At 64.1% G+C, this 16,437-nt stretch overlaps 1 protein-coding gene across 2 annotated transcripts in view; it reads left to right on the forward strand.

Annotated features, from left to right (window-relative positions):
• Window positions 1-2,875: 2,875 nt before the first annotated feature.
• The window catches only part of Fbln2 (fibulin 2), a 39,271-nt gene continuing 25,709 nt past the window's right edge, over window positions 2,876-16,437 (forward strand). For both annotated transcript variants that reach the window (XM_046458732.2, XM_046458733.2), the window contains exons 1-2: window positions 2,876-2,952; window positions 11,354-12,584. In XM_046458732.2, the coding sequence (XP_046314688.1) occupies window positions 11,357-12,584 (1,228 nt within the window). In that variant the 5' untranslated portion in view covers window positions 2,876-2,952; window positions 11,354-11,356. The remainder of the gene's footprint in view (window positions 2,953-11,353; window positions 12,585-16,437) is intronic.

The following is a 16,437-nucleotide window of genomic DNA, read 5'->3' on the forward strand; positions in this document are numbered from 1 at the left end:
TTGAGGCTAGCTACTTTATAAAGAAAAAAAAAGTATAGTGAGTTCAGAGTTTTGAAGGTTCAAGGCCTGGTACTGTCATCCTGGCCAGAGTGCCTTGGGTGGGTGGCATCAGGGTGGATTGTCACGTGGTGAGACAGGGAGCCAGGGAGATTCAGGGGCCACCCTCGTGGGAACTAACCAGGGTCCTGGGGGACACTTTGGGCAGTGCCCCCAAAGACCTCACTGCTTTCCGTTGGGCTCCACTTCTAGAAGGTTCTATCCCACCAACACCCTGTCCCTCCAGACCAAACCTGCAGAGCCCGACCAAAGCCACAGTAAATGTCTTCCCGAGATCTGTGGAAACGTGATACATGTGCCCCCGGAGTCTTGGCCGGCTCTAACACTGGCCCCCTTTGTCCCCTCGATAGGTGGGGACGGGCCACACACTCACCCTGCCCCGTAGATGTTGAGTCGGAAGCTAAAGAGATAAGAGAGCCCGATCACCGACATGTTAGCTCCTGGGGACCCGCAGGAGAGAGGACCTGGGGACGCAGGGGCCCCCCCCCCGAGCTGTCTGTACCCAGAGGCACCCTTCCTCCCCCACCACATTGGGCTGCCAGGGACACTCGGATTACCTCTCCTCCTAACAGCTCAAGTTGTTTTTGAAATCATAAGGACAATAAAATTAGTCAGAGATGATTGATATGCCACATGGTGCTTCAAGCACCTGACTTCCAAACAGTCCAAGGAGCCGGGCGCTGTGGCCCACGCCCGTCATCCCAGTGGCTCGGGAGGCTGAGGTGGGAGGATTGCAAGTTGGAGGCCAGCCTCAACCAACAGCAAGGCCCTAAGTAACTCAGTGAGACCCTGTCTCTAAATAAAATTTAAAAGGAGGGCTGGGGAACGTGGCTCCGTGGTTAAGTGTCCCTGGGTTCAATCCCTGGCATTCAAACAAAACAAAAGAAAAAAAAAATAAACAATTCAAGGAGTCAGGGACCACTTGTACCCAGGGACACTGAGGCCAGAGGGGTAAAGCCACCTGCTGAAGGTCACATAGAGAAGCTGTATGTTTAAACCAAAGCCTTTGGGTTCCAAAGCCCCAGACCTTTAGTGACGATCGAATGGAGTTATTTTTATTATGCCAGGATGGAGGCTCAGAGAGGTGTAGTAACCTCCCCAAGGCTGCCCAGCAAGGATGCAGACTCAATAAATGCTACTGAGCCCTCTCTTCCCCATCTGGACTGGCCAGGTGGTGCAGATGGTATGGCTGGGCCCACCCAGTTGGTCCCTTGGTCTCTGGGAGCAGGTGAGATTGTCATGAATGTAAATCACACCGCTGCCTGCTGTGACCATTCTGTCTCCGCCTTATCAGCAGTAACTTCCTCCAACTGTGCGTCAGCCGGGCACTGGGCCCCAGATTCCTGGTGGGTGATGCACTTCGTCTGATAGCAGCCCTGGCCCGGCTCAGGGGAGACACCGCCATGGCCACAGCTCTGGCTCACATAACAGGCGTCGGGAAGCAGCTCCCTGTGTTGGAGGGCAGCGCCAGGCCTGGGGCTCCTCGGGCCCAGAGCGTGAAAGCTATGCCCAGGTTTAGACAGGAAGCTGCGGCAGGTTCTCAGATCAAGTTTGGACCCCTCATCTCCTCCTGGCTCATTTGTGAGCCATGGGCAATTCCTAGCTGTGTGACTCTGGACAGGTGGCTTTCCTTCTCTGTGCCTTTGCATCTAACTGCCTCACTCCTGTCCTGGGCTGCAGGGAGCCCCTGGGGTGCAGTGATCACTCACTTTTGGGTCACTGGCTGCTACTAAGTAGTGACTGGGGCTGTTCATGCACCTCGGAGGGGGATGGGCTGCTGGACAATGAGGTTCTTGACTGACAGAGAGGGTCGGGCAGAGATGCAGAGGCCAGGAGAGACACAGGCCGGGGAAGGGGGTAAAGGAGGGAGAGAGGAAAGTTCTGGAAAGTTCTAAGTAAACTCTGAATCGTAACATTTATAACAGGGAAGACGGTGGGTTTCAGGGGATGTGAATTTCACTACGTCTGCTGGGGCCTGGCTGGTCGCTGGGATGCCAGGTGGGTGCGGAAGAAGGAGCCTGAGCTTGGGCCCCTGCCACAGTCCTGCTGCAGGGCCCGGGCGCTGAGCCAGGCCCTCTGCCCCGGGCTGCGGGGTGCCGGGTGCCTGACTGATCTGGACAGGAGTTTGAGCCCTTGGCCAAGAAGGACCTGGGAGGCAGCTTGGATCTGCTGAAGGTGGAGGGTGGGGACCAGATGGTGGATTCCCCTCCCGCCTCCACTGGGGCCCGTGGTCTCAGCCGCCCCCCCCCCCCCCAGTTGATATGTTGAGTTTATAGTTTGCAGGACCCGGTCTCCACGTCTCCCCACCAACAGCTGAGATCAGCCTGGCCGGGCGCTGTGTCCCCGAGGACCTGCAGTGGTAGGGTGCCTGGGGACTCTATCGGGCCACCTCCGAGGTCCTCAGGCCATCACCGGGGCCTTGTCAACGGACACCCAGGTCAGGGGTCCAGGAGGACGATGAGGCTCAGGCAGGCTGAGCCCGGAGCTCCCCAGCGAGCCCCTGGCAATGGGGCCGGATGTGGGACTCCAGGCACCAGGCGAGGTCCTGCTCTGCCGCAGCGCGAGGAGGGTCTGCACCGGCCGCCCTGGCCGGCCCATGGGGCTGAGACCCCGCCCTCGGGGCGTGGCCTCTTCACCAGTCCCTCCCAGGGGCGTGACCTGGTTGCTCCGCCCCGCCCAGGGGCGTGACATCTTCACCCGCCCCCGCTCAGAGGCGTGGCCTGCTTATCCGCCCCGCCCAAGGGGCGTGGCACGACCACCCTCCCACCAGGGGCGTGGCCTGCTCGCCCCGCCCCTGCCCCGCCCCGCGCCGCGCGCAGCCTGGGGGCGCCCGGCTCTCGACGCGCCGACTGCGGACGGGACGGACGCGGACGCCGGGCGGAGCACAGCCCCGCGGTGAGTGCGCCGACCCCGTGCGCCCCGGGCCGCCGGTCCCCGCCCGCGCTGCCCCGGCCCCGCCGCCTCGCGCAGCCCGGGGCGGGGGGCGCCGCGAAGCCCGCGGGCCGACGGGCGGACGACCCCGCAGGCTGCCCGTGCCTCGCCGCCGCCGGCCCGCGTGGCCCTCGCTCTGCGCTGGGTCAGCTGGCAGGTCCCCGCCTGGCACGTCTGTCGCCGACTCCCTCGCGCGCTGGCTGCGCTCGTCCCCGGGTCGGTCCCCGCCCCCGGGTCGCCCACTTCGGCAGGGGAGACTGGGGCCTCGCGGGCTGGCGCCACCCCCGCCACCCCGTCCCCAGCCCCCTCTCGCTGCCACACACACCGCTGCAGCGGGAGGTCTCGCACCCTCCCCGGGGGCGCGTCCCGTCCCGGCCTCCCGCCAGCGCCGCCCCCGGCCAGAGGCTCCCGCAGCCCCTCCGCACCCCATCCCGGGTGCCCCTCTGCATCCCCTCCTCGGGTCCCCTCTGCACCCCCTTCCCGGGGCCCCTCTGCACCCCCTCCCCTGGGCCCCTCTGCACGACGTGCTCCTGCACACAAGCGGGCAAGTGGTCCCCAGTCGCGCACAGCCTCTTGGTGGTGTCTTTACTAAAAGCTTGCGCCCCCACCGCAGGCGGCAGCAGGGGACCCCACGTGGGCGCCTGTCACACGCAAGGCCCCGTCACATGGGCCACACATGTCTCCCACACACGATCTGTGTGGCTCACATACCTTCAGATGTGACATCCTGTGCTCTGGGAATCTGGCACCGGAGCCTGGCACAGCCCCATGCACTGATGACCCTACGGTCCCAAGCACCTGTGGGTCTCTGGGCAGCCCTGGGTGGGGTGGGGAACCCGAATCCTGGGGGCTGGCGGGGCATTTCTCTGGGCCAGGGTCCCTTGCTGCAGGCATCTGGGTGGTCTGGAGGGGCTCAGCCTCCAGGGGTGGGTTTGACTGTCTCCGGTCTCTTGTCCCCTCCCCTCCTGGTGCTTCCCTCTCCAGCCCCTGTCCCCAGGGTTCTTGTTCCAGCTCTGTGGTGGGCACTGGAAGTGCTATAGTGTGGGCGCTTGTTCAAACAGAGCCCCAAAGAAGGAAGGGTGCTGGTCCCGGGACCCCTAGGACCTGGGTGGCAGGCAGGGCTCTGTTCCCTGGGGCTGGGCACCCAGGAGAAGCAGTGCCTGTTTGGGACTGAAGGACCAGAGCCCTGGGCCTCACTTCTCCATATGACAATAGGGGTGAAGATCGCGTCCCCAGGAGGGCGGGCAGAGTGGCCAGACCCGGCTCCCCACTCTGATCCGGAGCAGGACAGGGTGGGGCGCCAGGGGTGAAGTCAGAGAACCTTCTCCCGGAGGCACAGCCCGCCAGCCCCGCGGCTCGCCCTGCTGTTTGCTTTGGCTCTGAGCGTGTTATTATTATTCTAGAAAATTTAATTAGCTGCCAGCATTAACAAGTTGGCCGATTTCACATCAAAGTCCGGATTTCCGTCTTCTCTGGAAGAAAAAGAATCCCAGGCTCTTGTGTTTCGTGATCCTCGTGTCGTGCTGGTACCCACAGGCGGGTGCTGCCCATCGGGTGGGGCAGCTGTGCCCTTGGGTGGCAGTGTCACTCTTCCTTGGCTCCTGGCTGGCCTGCTGGACTGCTCTTTGCTCTGACTGCTGGGGACGCTGGGTGTTGGGGGCTTCACGGCCAGGGTCAAGCTTTGTTCCCACACACATCTTGGGAAGCTTCATTATCTTACCAGGCATAGGAGTCGCAAGGGGTGGCCTTTATGCTGGACTGTGAGGGACAGAGGTCTGTGGTCCTCCCAGGCGGATGGCAGGAGCAGGGTACCAGGGATTGAACTCAGGGGCCCTCGACCTCTGAGCCCTGTCCCCAGCCCTATTTTGTGTGTTATTTAGAGACAGGGTCTCACTGAGTTGCTCAGGGCCTCGCTGTTGCTGAGGCTGGCTTTGGACTCCATCCTCCTGCCTCAGCCTCCGCACCCTGGGATGACAGGCATGGGCCACCGTCCCCTGCTGAATCAGGTCTTATGCATCACTTTTCCTCCCAGATGCTGACTGCCCCCTTGGGAGGCCACATGCTTGCCCCTGTGTGACAGATGAAGGGAGGCCCAGGAAGGGTCTCCCAGCAAGAACAGAGTTCAACCCAGACTTTCCTGAGGTCTTTGTCCCCTCTCCCGTCACTGAGCCATGAGAGAGGGAGGACTGGGTGTCACTGACCCTGTGGGGAATTCCCTGAGCTTGGTCCATATTAGACAGCCACATAATAGGTGCTCAGTAAGTCCTCTGGCCCTGTGTGGCTCAGGTATGGGGACTGTCTTCCCACAGGGTCAGGGTGGAGTGGACCAGGGCCTAAGGGGACGCCTTAGTCCTCCATGTTGAAGGGGCCTTTCAAGGGGCCATAAAGGCCAGCACAGGATTCCTGCATCCGTGTGATGCTCACCGTGTCCCCGCGTGACCACCAGGTGGAGACTGCCAAATCTCTGGGCGAGTCCTTGTGCCTCCCGGATCTCTGGGGTGTGTCCTCTCGGCACCAGATGCTCTGTGTCTCTGGCAGTTAGAGGCTGCGGGGTGGGAACGGGTTCCCTAAACCCCTGGCCACTCCCGGCAAATGAGATGCCACACAGAGGGACTTGGGGGACCCCATGGGACAGAGGGACAGCCGGCTGCCAGCTCCCAGCTCCGTTCCCTGAGAGGAGGGGCTGCCTCGTGGGCAGCGTGAGTGGGGCAGCCAGCACCTCTTTCAGAGTCCCAGTTTGGTGGCCCTGTGCTCTGGGCCAGACTCCTGGGGAGGCAGGTCAGCTCTGCTTTCTCCACGGGTCTCCTGGGACCAGGGGTCCTCGACCACAGAGCCCTGTCCCCAGCACTTTTAATATTTTTTTTAGAGACAGGGCCTTGCAGAACTGCTTAGGGCCTCGCTAAGTGGCTGAGGCTGGCCTCTAACTCATGATCCTCCTGCTTCAGCCTCCCGAGTGGCTGGGATGTCAGGTGTGCTGTCCTGTGCCTGGCAGCCTTGGGGTGTTCTGAGCAGGAGCAGGAGGCAGTCAGACTTGGGAGTTGGAGGTCCCTGTGCAGTCGGGTGTGGGGCAGGACTGGGGGACAGAGCAGCAGGTGGGAGGCCTGCAGGGGACAGGGCAAGGATACTGAGGCTCAGACGCATGTGCCTGCCCGCAGTCACCCAGAGGCTGAGGAGGATGGGCTGGGACAGAGGCCAGGTCCCCAGCGAGGGGCCTCCTGGCTGGCATGGCTGGCGCGTGTCACTCTCCACCTCCTTTGGCGTGTCCTTCCCAGGCCCGGGGGGTCAGCCTCTGCGTCACTTTGCACCATTGTCCTCGTTAACGGGCTCAAACGCCCATCTCTGTCCCCACAGGCCGCAGGGGAGGCTGGTCCAGGGAGGCCGTTTCCTTCCTCAGGGTGGGAGCCCGCTGCGCCCCCAGGGCTGCATTGTCCCTGGCCAGCGTCCCCACCCAGGTCTGGAAGGGCTGCCACCCCCGCCCTGGGCAGCGGCCAGGAGTCTTGGCCTGGGGCGCGGTCATCCCCCCCTGAGGGCCCTGGGGCTCTGCTGGCGTCCATGCGGGGACAGGGGACGGCCTGGCCGTGGGCAGAGGGCTCTGGGGTGCGCGGGGACGGAGCTGTGCCCAGGTCATAGGGGTCCTCTCTCCGGCCTCGATTGTTCCAGCTGTGAAACGGGCCAGGTCGCCGTGCCCGGCCCCAGGGTGGGCGGAGACGCAGGGGTGGACACAGCCTGCCCAGAGCCGCTGGGCCGGGAGCCCTGTGCGCCCTGAGTTCCCAGCCCTGCGCTGGCCCTGGAGCGGGTGTCCAGCCCCGGGTGGCTCCGTTCTTGGTGTCCTCGGAGTGAAAGTGTCCAGGCTCTGGGCACCTGCTGGTCTCTGTTCAGAGCAGTGTCCTGGAGGGGACAGCCCAGCTGGGGGCTGTGTGTGGGGACAAGAGGGACACCCTGAGGGGCTTTGCCACACGCCCTGCATGCACATGTGTACGCCAGGGACCCCACTCTTTTTTGGTACCAGGGACTGAACCCCGGGGCGCTCACCTGCTGAGCCAGTCCCAGCCCTTTTCGTATCTTATTAGAGACAGGGCCTCGCCGAGTTGCTGAGGCTGACCTCCAACTTGTGATCCTCCTGCCTCAGCCTCCCAAGTGGCTGGGATGGCAGACATGGGCCACGGCCGGGCTGCGGTGTCCTGGACAGCAGAGGGCTGGCTGTCCCCTGCTGGCTCTGTACTTGGCAGCCTCTCCCCTTATCTGTTCCCTGCTTATCTTGGAAAGCAAGTTGGTCTCACCACCTCCTCTGACCCGGAGTCCCTGGGGCTCTGTGGCCGTTATCTGATCACGGGCTGCTGCACCAGGCCCTGGAGGGAACCTGTGCCCTTTCTTGGGGAGACTGGCCGTGGTGTTGGCTTCCTCTTCAGCACAGTGAGGCCAGGCCCAAGTGCCAGGTCTCCGCCCGCCTGTCCGCCTACCTTCTTGGCCTTCCCGGACACTTAATATCATTGAGAAAACTCTCTTTGTTTTGCTGATGGAAACCTTTGACCCCTGCTGTGGGATCACTTGCCTGAAATCCAGAATACCCCCTGCAAAAAAATACAGCAGGATCAAGCCCCCTCGGCCTCCTGGCCCCTCTGTCCCCTGCCCACTCGTTCTTAAAAGCTCGGGGGGGCATGTGTCTGGAGATATCATCGGTCCACCAGGACCACAGGATCCTTCTCTGTTGTCCTGATAGGTTAAAAGAAAACTGAAGGGGGATCATCCCTCACCAAGGGCTACTGCTCCTTGAAGTCTGTCCCTGAGGTCATCTCCAGCCCCATTTGGAAGGGCCCTCCTGTGAGCCCTGAAGCCACAGGGCCATCTGCAGGCTGGAGAGGCCAGGACTTTGAGGACTGGCCTCCCAGGTGCAGGGCTCAGGGCAGGTCTGTAGGACAGGGCTGGAAGGGTGTGTGTAGAGGAGGGACCAGCCTGCAGGGCGGGCAGGACGGCGGGCCTGAGGTCTGGGGCACCAGAAGCCACTGTGTTTAGTTTGTCCATGTTGGACATTTATTGAGTGACTCCTGTTTTTAGTGCAGCAAGACCAGCGACTTTTTTTTGAGTGAGGGACTGAACCCTGGGCACTAACCCCTGAGCCCCATCCCAGCCCTATTTATTCTTTATTTAGAGCCAGGGTCTCGCTGAGTTGCTCAGGGCCTCAGTAAGTTGCTGCAGCTGGCCTCCAACTCATGATCCTCCTGCCTCAGTCTCCCGAGCCACTCAGCAGGTGCCTGGCTGGCAGGTGCTTGAAGAAGAACTGGGAACTGCGGGGCTCTAACTGTCGTGCATCCGCCAGGCCCTGCAGTTCCATGCCTCCGCCACCTTTTACTAGTCATGTGACCTCGGGCAGATCACGTACCTTCGCTGGGCCTCAGTTTCCTCATCCGTAGAGCGTGGTTAAAAAAAAAAAAATCCTGGAATGTTGCCAGGGCCTGACATCCCGCTGGCACGGAGGAGTGGTGACCACTCATGAGCCTGACCAACAGCTCCAACCCCGACTGGGATCCCGTGCCAAGAGCACGTTTATTTTCCCCAGTGAACTTGACGACTTCCTTTTAGCAGACTGGGGGCCCATGGGTCACTGTCTAATTTCCCCTTTGGCCTTGGCTGCCAGGAAGCTCACTCCTCCAGGAAGGTCTCAGGAGCAGCCCTTACTTCCTGTTAGGTCTTTGGTTCTTTTATTCCCTCGTCCCCTCTCTGTGGCTTATGACTCACTTGGGCTCCGTGGTCCCCATGTGCTATTATTTTGGCAAAATATGCCTAAAGTCTGCCATTGGAAGGCTCAGCTCAGTGTCGCGGAGTGAACTCAGCTCCTCGGGTGGCCATCATCGCTGTCCTTCGCAGAACTTTGTCATCATCCCGGACAGGCCTCTGCGCCTATCAGCACCCGGTCCCTGCCCCCAGGGCCAGCCTTAGCTACTGCGTTCTCCTTCCTCTCTCTTTTGTTGGGGAACTGGGGGTTCACCCCAGGTGTCCTCGACCCCTGAGCCCCGTCCCAGCCCTGTTTGTGTTTTATTTAGAGACCGGGCCTCGCTGAGCTGCTCAGGGCCTCGCTGTTGCTAAGGCTGGCCTCCAGCTCGCGGTCCTCCTGCCTCGGCCTCCAAGCCTCTGGGCCAAAGCGGGTCCTCTCAGGGTCACCAGGCTCAGCAGGGCGGCTCCCGTGGCCCCTCCTGCGGTGGCCAAACCCTCACCTCGCTGCCCAGGGTCCCAGACCCCAGGTGCAAGCTGGGCACCCTGTGGGGATGGCCACCATGCTGAGTCTCACTGGCCACATTGTCACCTGCCCATTCCTGGCCCCGTCATAGTGAGGAGGGGCCAAGCCTTGTTGGTTGCTGGTTGTGACCGGCAACCCAGCTGGTCTGCCCGGCGCTGGTCCTCTAACTGTCCCTTGAGGCCAGCAGGGGACCCGCTGGACAGCGGGCAGTTGGCACTTGGGATTCCCTGGGCTCCTCTGTTGGCGCTCAGTTAATCACAGTCCTTCAAGGATGACACGCGGTGGCCTGGAGCTGCTGTCACCTGCTGTCCTAGTGCAGGGAGTTCAAGGTCATGACAAGGCTCTTGTTTAGGGCGTGTCGCAACCACTCCAGTCCCTTCCCTGTGGGCGAGTGTCCAGTCCTGTCCAGTGAGTCCCTGAACATAAACTGTCTTCTGTCTCGGGCTCTGGGTGTTTGTCATTTGCAGGGACGGCAGGGGCTGCGTCTCTGCCTCTCTTTGTCCCCTTCACCACGTGGCCCTCAGTTGGGCAGCTACACTGATCTGTGACCCTCCTGGGGTCCTGCCTGTCAGGGAGGAGGGGCTGCCCAGGACAGTAGCCATGAGGGCACCGTAGCCCCTGGGCCTGAGGGCTGGGCGGGCCGCTGGGGACCTCGGCCAACGGGGAGGGTCTCAGAGAGTAGCCAAGGCCTGAGGGCCACCGTCCCACCCTGACCCCGGGTCACTGGTCCCCGGGAGACGGGAGGACAGGGGGCTGGGGGTCCTTCGAGGTCACCACTCCCGGGACTGAGCAGGTAGCCCCCAGGGCCAGCAGCACATCTGCAGGGCTGCACTGCCTCCGTGGGCCTGTGGGAACTCGCGTGGCTTCTGCAAGGGTGGGGAGGAGGGGGAGGACGGGCCAGGAGGTGGCGTTTGGAAGAGGAAGGCTGTCAGGAAGAGAGCCCAGGGAGTGTTTAGAGGGCCCCCGCAGAGCTGGGCAGTCGGGAGCCTTGGGGCTGAGGCTGTGGGTGTGGGGGCAGCCACTGGGGAACCGCTGGCACCTGGCCGGCAGGAAGCCTGCTGCCTGGCCGGGGCGGAGCCTGCGGCCGGGGCGGAGCCTGCGGCCGGGGCGGAGCCTGCGGCCGGGGCGGAGCCTGCGGCCGGGGCGGAGCCTGCGGCCGGGGCGGAGCCTGCGGCCGGGGCGGAGCCTGCGGCCGGGGCGGAGCCTGCGGCCGGGGCGGAGCCTGCGGCCGGGGCGGAGCCTGCGGCCGGGGCGGAGCCGGGGGCTGTTCTGGGAGGAATCCGCAGCACCTGGCGTCAGCGCTGCTGGGCCGCCAGGGGCAGGGAGGTGCCCAGGATGCGTTGGCTGGTGGCATCCTTGGGGCTGAGGTCACCTTCCCAGGGTTTCTCTGGCCTGGGCCTGAGGCTGGAGCTTCAGATGAAGCATCAATGGGTGTGCCAAACCCCGGGGAAGGGGCTTGTTCCTGCCCAGCACCCACTCTTGGCCATGCTGTCTGGCTACCCGCCAAGGAGCTGGGTCAAGCCACATTTTGGGTGAAGAAAAATCGTTTTGGGCCGGGTGCAGCGGAAAACGCCTGTCATCCCAGCAGCTCATGAGGCAGAGGTAGGACGATGGCGAGCTAGAGGCCAGCCTCAGCAGCTTAGCAAGGCACTCAACAGCTCAGTCAGATCCTGTCTCTAAATAAAGTGTAAAAGGAGCTGGTACGTGGCTCAGGGGTTGGGCGTCCCTGGGTTTAATCCCTGATACCAAAAAAAAAAAAAAAAAGTTGGGTGGCCCTCTGTGGCCACGCCCCGTGCGCCGCACGTGCGCAGGCGTGGCCCCGTGCGCCGCACGTGCGCAGGCGTGGCCCCGTGCGCCGCACGTGCGCAGGCGTGGCCCCGCTTGGAGACCATAGACAGTAGAAGCTCAGGGTGTCGGTGGCTGAGTGTGACAGGGTGTGTGTGAGGGAAAGAGAGAATAGACTTGCGTTAGAGTGCTGACCAAGGGGGTCCAGTGACCCTGAGCGGGCAGGTATAGAGCTGCCATGATTCCGGGGTGACGCGGTGACGGGACATGTGCACTGTGGGGCCTCTGAAGCGCCCCGCGTGCGAAGCCGTCCCATCGGTGCTCACGGCTTCCTCCCTCCTGCAGGTCATGGCGCTGCCCCGGGAGCCCGCAGGAAGCTGGCCGGCCCCGGCCCTGACCTGGACCTTGACCCTGGCTCTGGCCCTCAGCCCGGGGGCGGCCGCGCCCTGGCCCGACTGCACGGGCGCGCAGTGCCCGCCGCTGGAGCACTGCATCGAGGAGGCGCTGGCGCCGGGCGAGTGCTGCGCGACGTGCGTGCAGCGCGGCTGTCCCTGCGAGGGCTACCAGTACTACGACTGCGTGCGCGGTGGCTTCCCCGACGGCCGCGTGCCCGCCGGCCGCTCCTACCTCGTGGACTTCGGCAGCACCGAGTGCTCGTGCCCGCCCGGTGGCGGCAAGATCAGCTGCCGCTTCATGCTGTGCCCAGAGCTGCCCCCCAACTGCATCGAGGCCGTGGTGGCCGCCGACAGCTGCCCGCAGTGCGGCCGCCTCGGCTGCGTGCACCGCGGCCTCAAGCACCCGGCTGGCCACACGGTGCACCTGGCGCCCTGTCGCGCCTGCCACTGCCCCGACGCCGGCGGCGCGCTCATCTGCTACCGCCTGCCAGGCTGCGAGGGCAACGCGTCGGAGGCCGAGGACGGCGACACCGAGCGGCACTACGACGACCCCTACAGCTACGACCAGGAGGTGGCCGAGGCGGAGGCCGGCGAGGCGGAGGCCGGGGCGGGAGGTCCCCCAGCGGCCCTGGGTGGTGGGAACCAGGCCCCGGCCACCCTCCAGGCCACCCCCTGGCCGGCCGCCCTGCCCAGGCCCACCGCAGCCGCTGCTTTGGGGCCCCCCGCGCCCGCGCAAGCCAAATCCAGGAGAGTGACCGACGACACGGACGACAGAGGGCAGGAGGCCCAGGAGGCCATCGGGGAGCTGGAGGCGCTGCCCACCGCCGCCCTGGCTGGCCCCGGTCTCCGTGCCCCAGAGGCGGCAGCCGCAGCCCAGTCGGGGATGGAGGAGAACCTGATCCCCGAGGCCCAGGCCACCCCGCGTGGCTCTGCGCCCAAGACCAGCGCGTCCCCGGGGTCGGACACTGAAGGCCACAGCCCAGAGCCCACCCCGCCCCGCGCCCCTGGGGACCCCGCAGAGCCCAGCGCGGCCCCACTTCCGGCCACTGAGGCCCCGGAGCAGCCCCAAGCGCCCCCCACCCAGGCTGGGCCCCAGTTCCCCCGGCAGCCGCCCCGAGTCCAGGAGGAGGAGGACGTGGACCCCAACTCCGTGCACTCCGTCCCCAGAGGCATCCCTGAAGGTAAGACTTTGTGCTCTCTTCAAGGCCGGGGGCTGTAGGACCTGGGCCACTTCTGGCTCTCTGCACAGTGAGGGGACCAGGCCACCAGCCCCTGGACCTAGGAGGCCAGAGACCGGCCTGATCCACAGCGCAGCCTCCCTGGGGGCCTCTGCGGAAAGCCCAGGGAGGGGCCTCTGGGAGCATTCATTCCACAAACCCTCCTAGGTATCACCTGTGAGCAGGACCCAGTAGCTCACAGGGGGGGACACTGGTGTCAGAAGGGACTCAGGAGGTGTGGCTGCTGGGATGACGGGAGCTGGCGGTGGCTGTGGGCCGGGACTGGGGCAGCCTAAGCCTGCAGAGCCAGCGGGTGACAGGGAGTCGGAGGAAGTACACGTCCAGAGGGGCGGGCAGCCACAGCCTTGTCCAAGCCGCCTACCTCCTGGGGTCCCAGGCCTCAGGGAACCCCACTTTGTTCTCAGGAATCCCAGTAGTTCTTTGTCACTACCCCGGGATTCTCGGGTGTGTTTCGATGAGGCTCTCTGGGAGATAGATCCCTTGGAAGCACATGCAAAGGTCCTGAGGCACGACGGAGTGGGTGTGGGACAGGCAATGACTTGGTGTGCAGGGAAGGGAAGGGGAGTCTGGGAGAGGGTGGGTGTCACTGGGACCCGGAAATTCAGGCCTGGCCATCAGCCACCCTGTCCTCCTCCCTACTGGGGCCACCTGTGCCCCACTTCCTGTGCGCTGGCTCCAGGACTCACCCAGATGTGGGCGAGTGACCTGGGCTTTGTGCCTCTGTTTCTCTGCGAGCTGCAGGAAGTCCTGCCTCAGGGGGTGTCTGGGGCATTGCAGGGGCTGCGGCCGCCCAGCACCAGCCGCTGAGACTTGCCAAGAATCAGATGCGTGGGGGCCGCACCCCAGCTAGCAGTGACCTGTCTGAGGTTTAGGGTGCGCCCTCTGCAGGGCGGAGCCGGCGAGTGAGACAGGCTCCGGTCCTCGCCTGGGCCACCAGAACCCCCAAGTGCACCCACAGGGTTGCTGTTGTGGGTACGCGGTGTGGGAGGGGGTCTGGCCGAGGGGCCTTCTGGCTGCTGCTGTTGGGGGAGGCCGGGGCGGGGGTCCTGGTCATGGAGGCTGGGCTGGAGGTGGCTCAGCCCTGCTCCGCCCTGGACGCCGGTTGTGGAGGAGGGGGATGGGCTGGAAGTGACCCCCCAGCTATGTTGCCATGGCAGCCAGGGGGCCTGGAGAAGGGTTTGCAGCCACCGCCTGGCCCCCGACTGGGGCGGGGGTCCTCCCTGTGCGTCGGAGCCGTGCCAGGACCCAGGCTGCCTGCCTCTGAGCGGCTCCAGATGTGGCCTAATGGAATCCACATGCCCAGCTCCCCGGCCTGGGACGTCTGCTGTCACTCAGGACGCTTTGGGAGGGTGGCTTTTCCTGCCAGGCTGGCACCACGGAGGGGGCCAGGGACCCCTCTGGTGGCAGTACTCTGTAGAACCAGGACAGAGAGAATCCCTGGGGTCCAGGTGGCTCTCTGCAGGTCAGAGGTTCCGGGAGCAGCTGCAAGCAGCCCCAGCCTGGCGGAGGCCCCCGCACAGCCTCCGTGAGCCCCAGGACAGCGGGGCAGGAAAGGGGCCCCTTCCTCAGGGCCTCACTGGCCCGTCCTGCAGGGCGCGGCTGACGGGAACCCTGGGACTGGGGACAGGCCACGGGCACACTCTGATGGCTGAGCCCTCTCCTCGTGCCCAAGAGCCCTGGCCTGTCTGTGGACGAGGCAAGCCAGCTGCAGGGACCCAGGCTGACAGCTCGGTTTTTCTCGAGTCCTCAGTTCTTCCTGCCCTCACCGTGGTTTCCGAGTGTCCGTAGCCTGGGCTCGGGCAGGTGGGGACTGCACAGTGTCACAGACCCCAGCACAGACCCGCCCCTGGGGAGTCGAGAGGCTTGGTGGGAGGGATCCTGAGTCCCACAGGCTGGAGTCGGAGCTGGGAGTGGGTTGGGCCTGGGCAGTGTGGGCGCTCTGGGAGGGTGCCCGGGGCAGCCATTCTTCCTGGGCATCGGGGAAGGCCAAGTGCTATCAGGGAAGAGCTGAGGTGTGGTGGTCACGGGATGGCAGCGAGGGGCCAGAGCAATAGCATGTGCAAAGGCCCCGTGGCCAGAGGGAATCGATTGGATGGAAAGGAGGCCCTGTGACTGATGTGAGGAACAGGAGCTAGTTCCAGGGTGACATGCATATCCTCAGGATGAAGATCTGGGCCTTTATCCCAAGGGAAGAGGGGAGCCGTGGAAGGTCTAAGGCAGGGGGTGGCATGAGCCGATCGGTGTTTTAAGTTTTCGTCTGTGGTGACTTGAGGGTCCACGAAGGTGGTCCAGGGTTCTAGGATTTTGGGACCCTGACACATGGTTGGTGACTCAACCACATCTCGCAGGAGCTTCAGGTTCCTGAAGCCAACGGGGAGGGGTCAGCTGGTGGGGACTGGGACCCCGTGAAGCCCCGCAGCCCTTGGAGGACTTGTGGATGGCTCAGCTGCCACTGCCCCTCCTCGCCTGAGCTCAGGGTCCGACAGTGCGGGGCTGCGGGGGGCATCCATGGCAGGCCAGCGGGAGGCCCGGGCGTCCCAGCAGCCGCCGCAATTCCTCAGGGCAAGTTCCTGTCGGCGGCAAGCTGGCCTCGGTCTTGGTGGCCTGCTCCGATTGCCAGAGGCGGCGCGTCAGACCCCGGGTGAGGAGCTCTGGGGACGGAGTGGGCCCCCAGGTCCACCGGGGCCCAACCTCAGGTTGAGGGCGCCATGCTGAGCGGGCCCTCCTCTCCCTGTCCTGCGCCCACGCAGGGCACCGCTTCCCCGCGTCAGTTAGGAGCCCTCATTCGGGGATGATTGACGGTCCGCGGGCGCGGGCTCCGGGCTTCTGTGCACCTGCTGCTCGGTCGAAGGTGGAGGGACCGGAGGCTTGCAGACGCTGGAACCTGCAGGAAGATTCTGGATCTTCAGATGTGGACAGAGGAAGGAAGGTAGACCAGTAGAGTCCAGGGCGTGTGCCAGGGCCCGATCCTCAGTGCCCTGTCATCGGGGCCTTGGGCGCCACCTCTCCTAGAGCCCTGCCGCCCCGTTTGTGAGCCCTCTGAGGGCCTTGCTGCAGCTCAGCCTCAGGTGGGTGGTGGGCGTGGCCAGAGGAGGCCCCGCCCTACTGTCACGAGGCCCCGCCCACCTGTGGGCCTCTTTCAGCTGGGCATGCAGCAGGCGGCTAGAAACGGCAGGGATTCCTGGTAAACTGCTTTCTGGCCCGTGTGGCTGTGCCGTGGGCTGTGCCATGGGCTGGCTTGGGGGCAGATTCTGCGACAGTGGAGCTGCTGACAGATCGATGTCCGAGAGGCCACGGGTCATTTCACAGAGACAGGTGTGAAGGTCTGGGCTCTGTCCAGATGGGCTTCTTTGGTCTTTAGAGCTGTTTTTGGAATCGGTGGCTTTCCAAACCCACAGGTTGGCTAGGCCAGGTGTGGCTGATGTCCCCCAGGCTTGAGGACAGCTTCAGGGGCTCCTTGCAATGACAGCTGCTTTAGAGTCCTGGACGTGCCGTGGGATGAGGAGGGAGAGTAGGCCTCCGCGCCCTGGACCTGCCCCTGTCTCCTGTCCCAGCCTGACGTCATCTCAAAACAAAAGGCTTACGCGATCCTTCCCACCCAGGCGGAAGTGTGCCTGGCCCGAGGCCCGGGCCAGTGGGTGGACTCAGCCCAAACCCAGGTCTGTTGGTGGTGGGAGCTGGGTTTCCTGTCCCCTGCCCTTGCTGGAGGCTGACTCGGGCCCTCAGGAGCTGTGTGGCCTTTAGGCCAATTGTTTAGTTGTCTCAGGCCTCAGTTTCCTCATCCACAAAAGGGGCT

The sequence above is a fragment of the Marmota monax genome, unplaced genomic scaffold, assembly GCF_021218885.2.
Source record: "Marmota monax isolate L192 unplaced genomic scaffold, Marmota_monax_Labrador192_F-V1.1 WCK01_AAM20220418_F8-fsc00370, whole genome shotgun sequence".
Classification (NCBI taxonomy): domain Eukaryota; kingdom Metazoa; phylum Chordata; class Mammalia; order Rodentia; family Sciuridae; genus Marmota; species Marmota monax.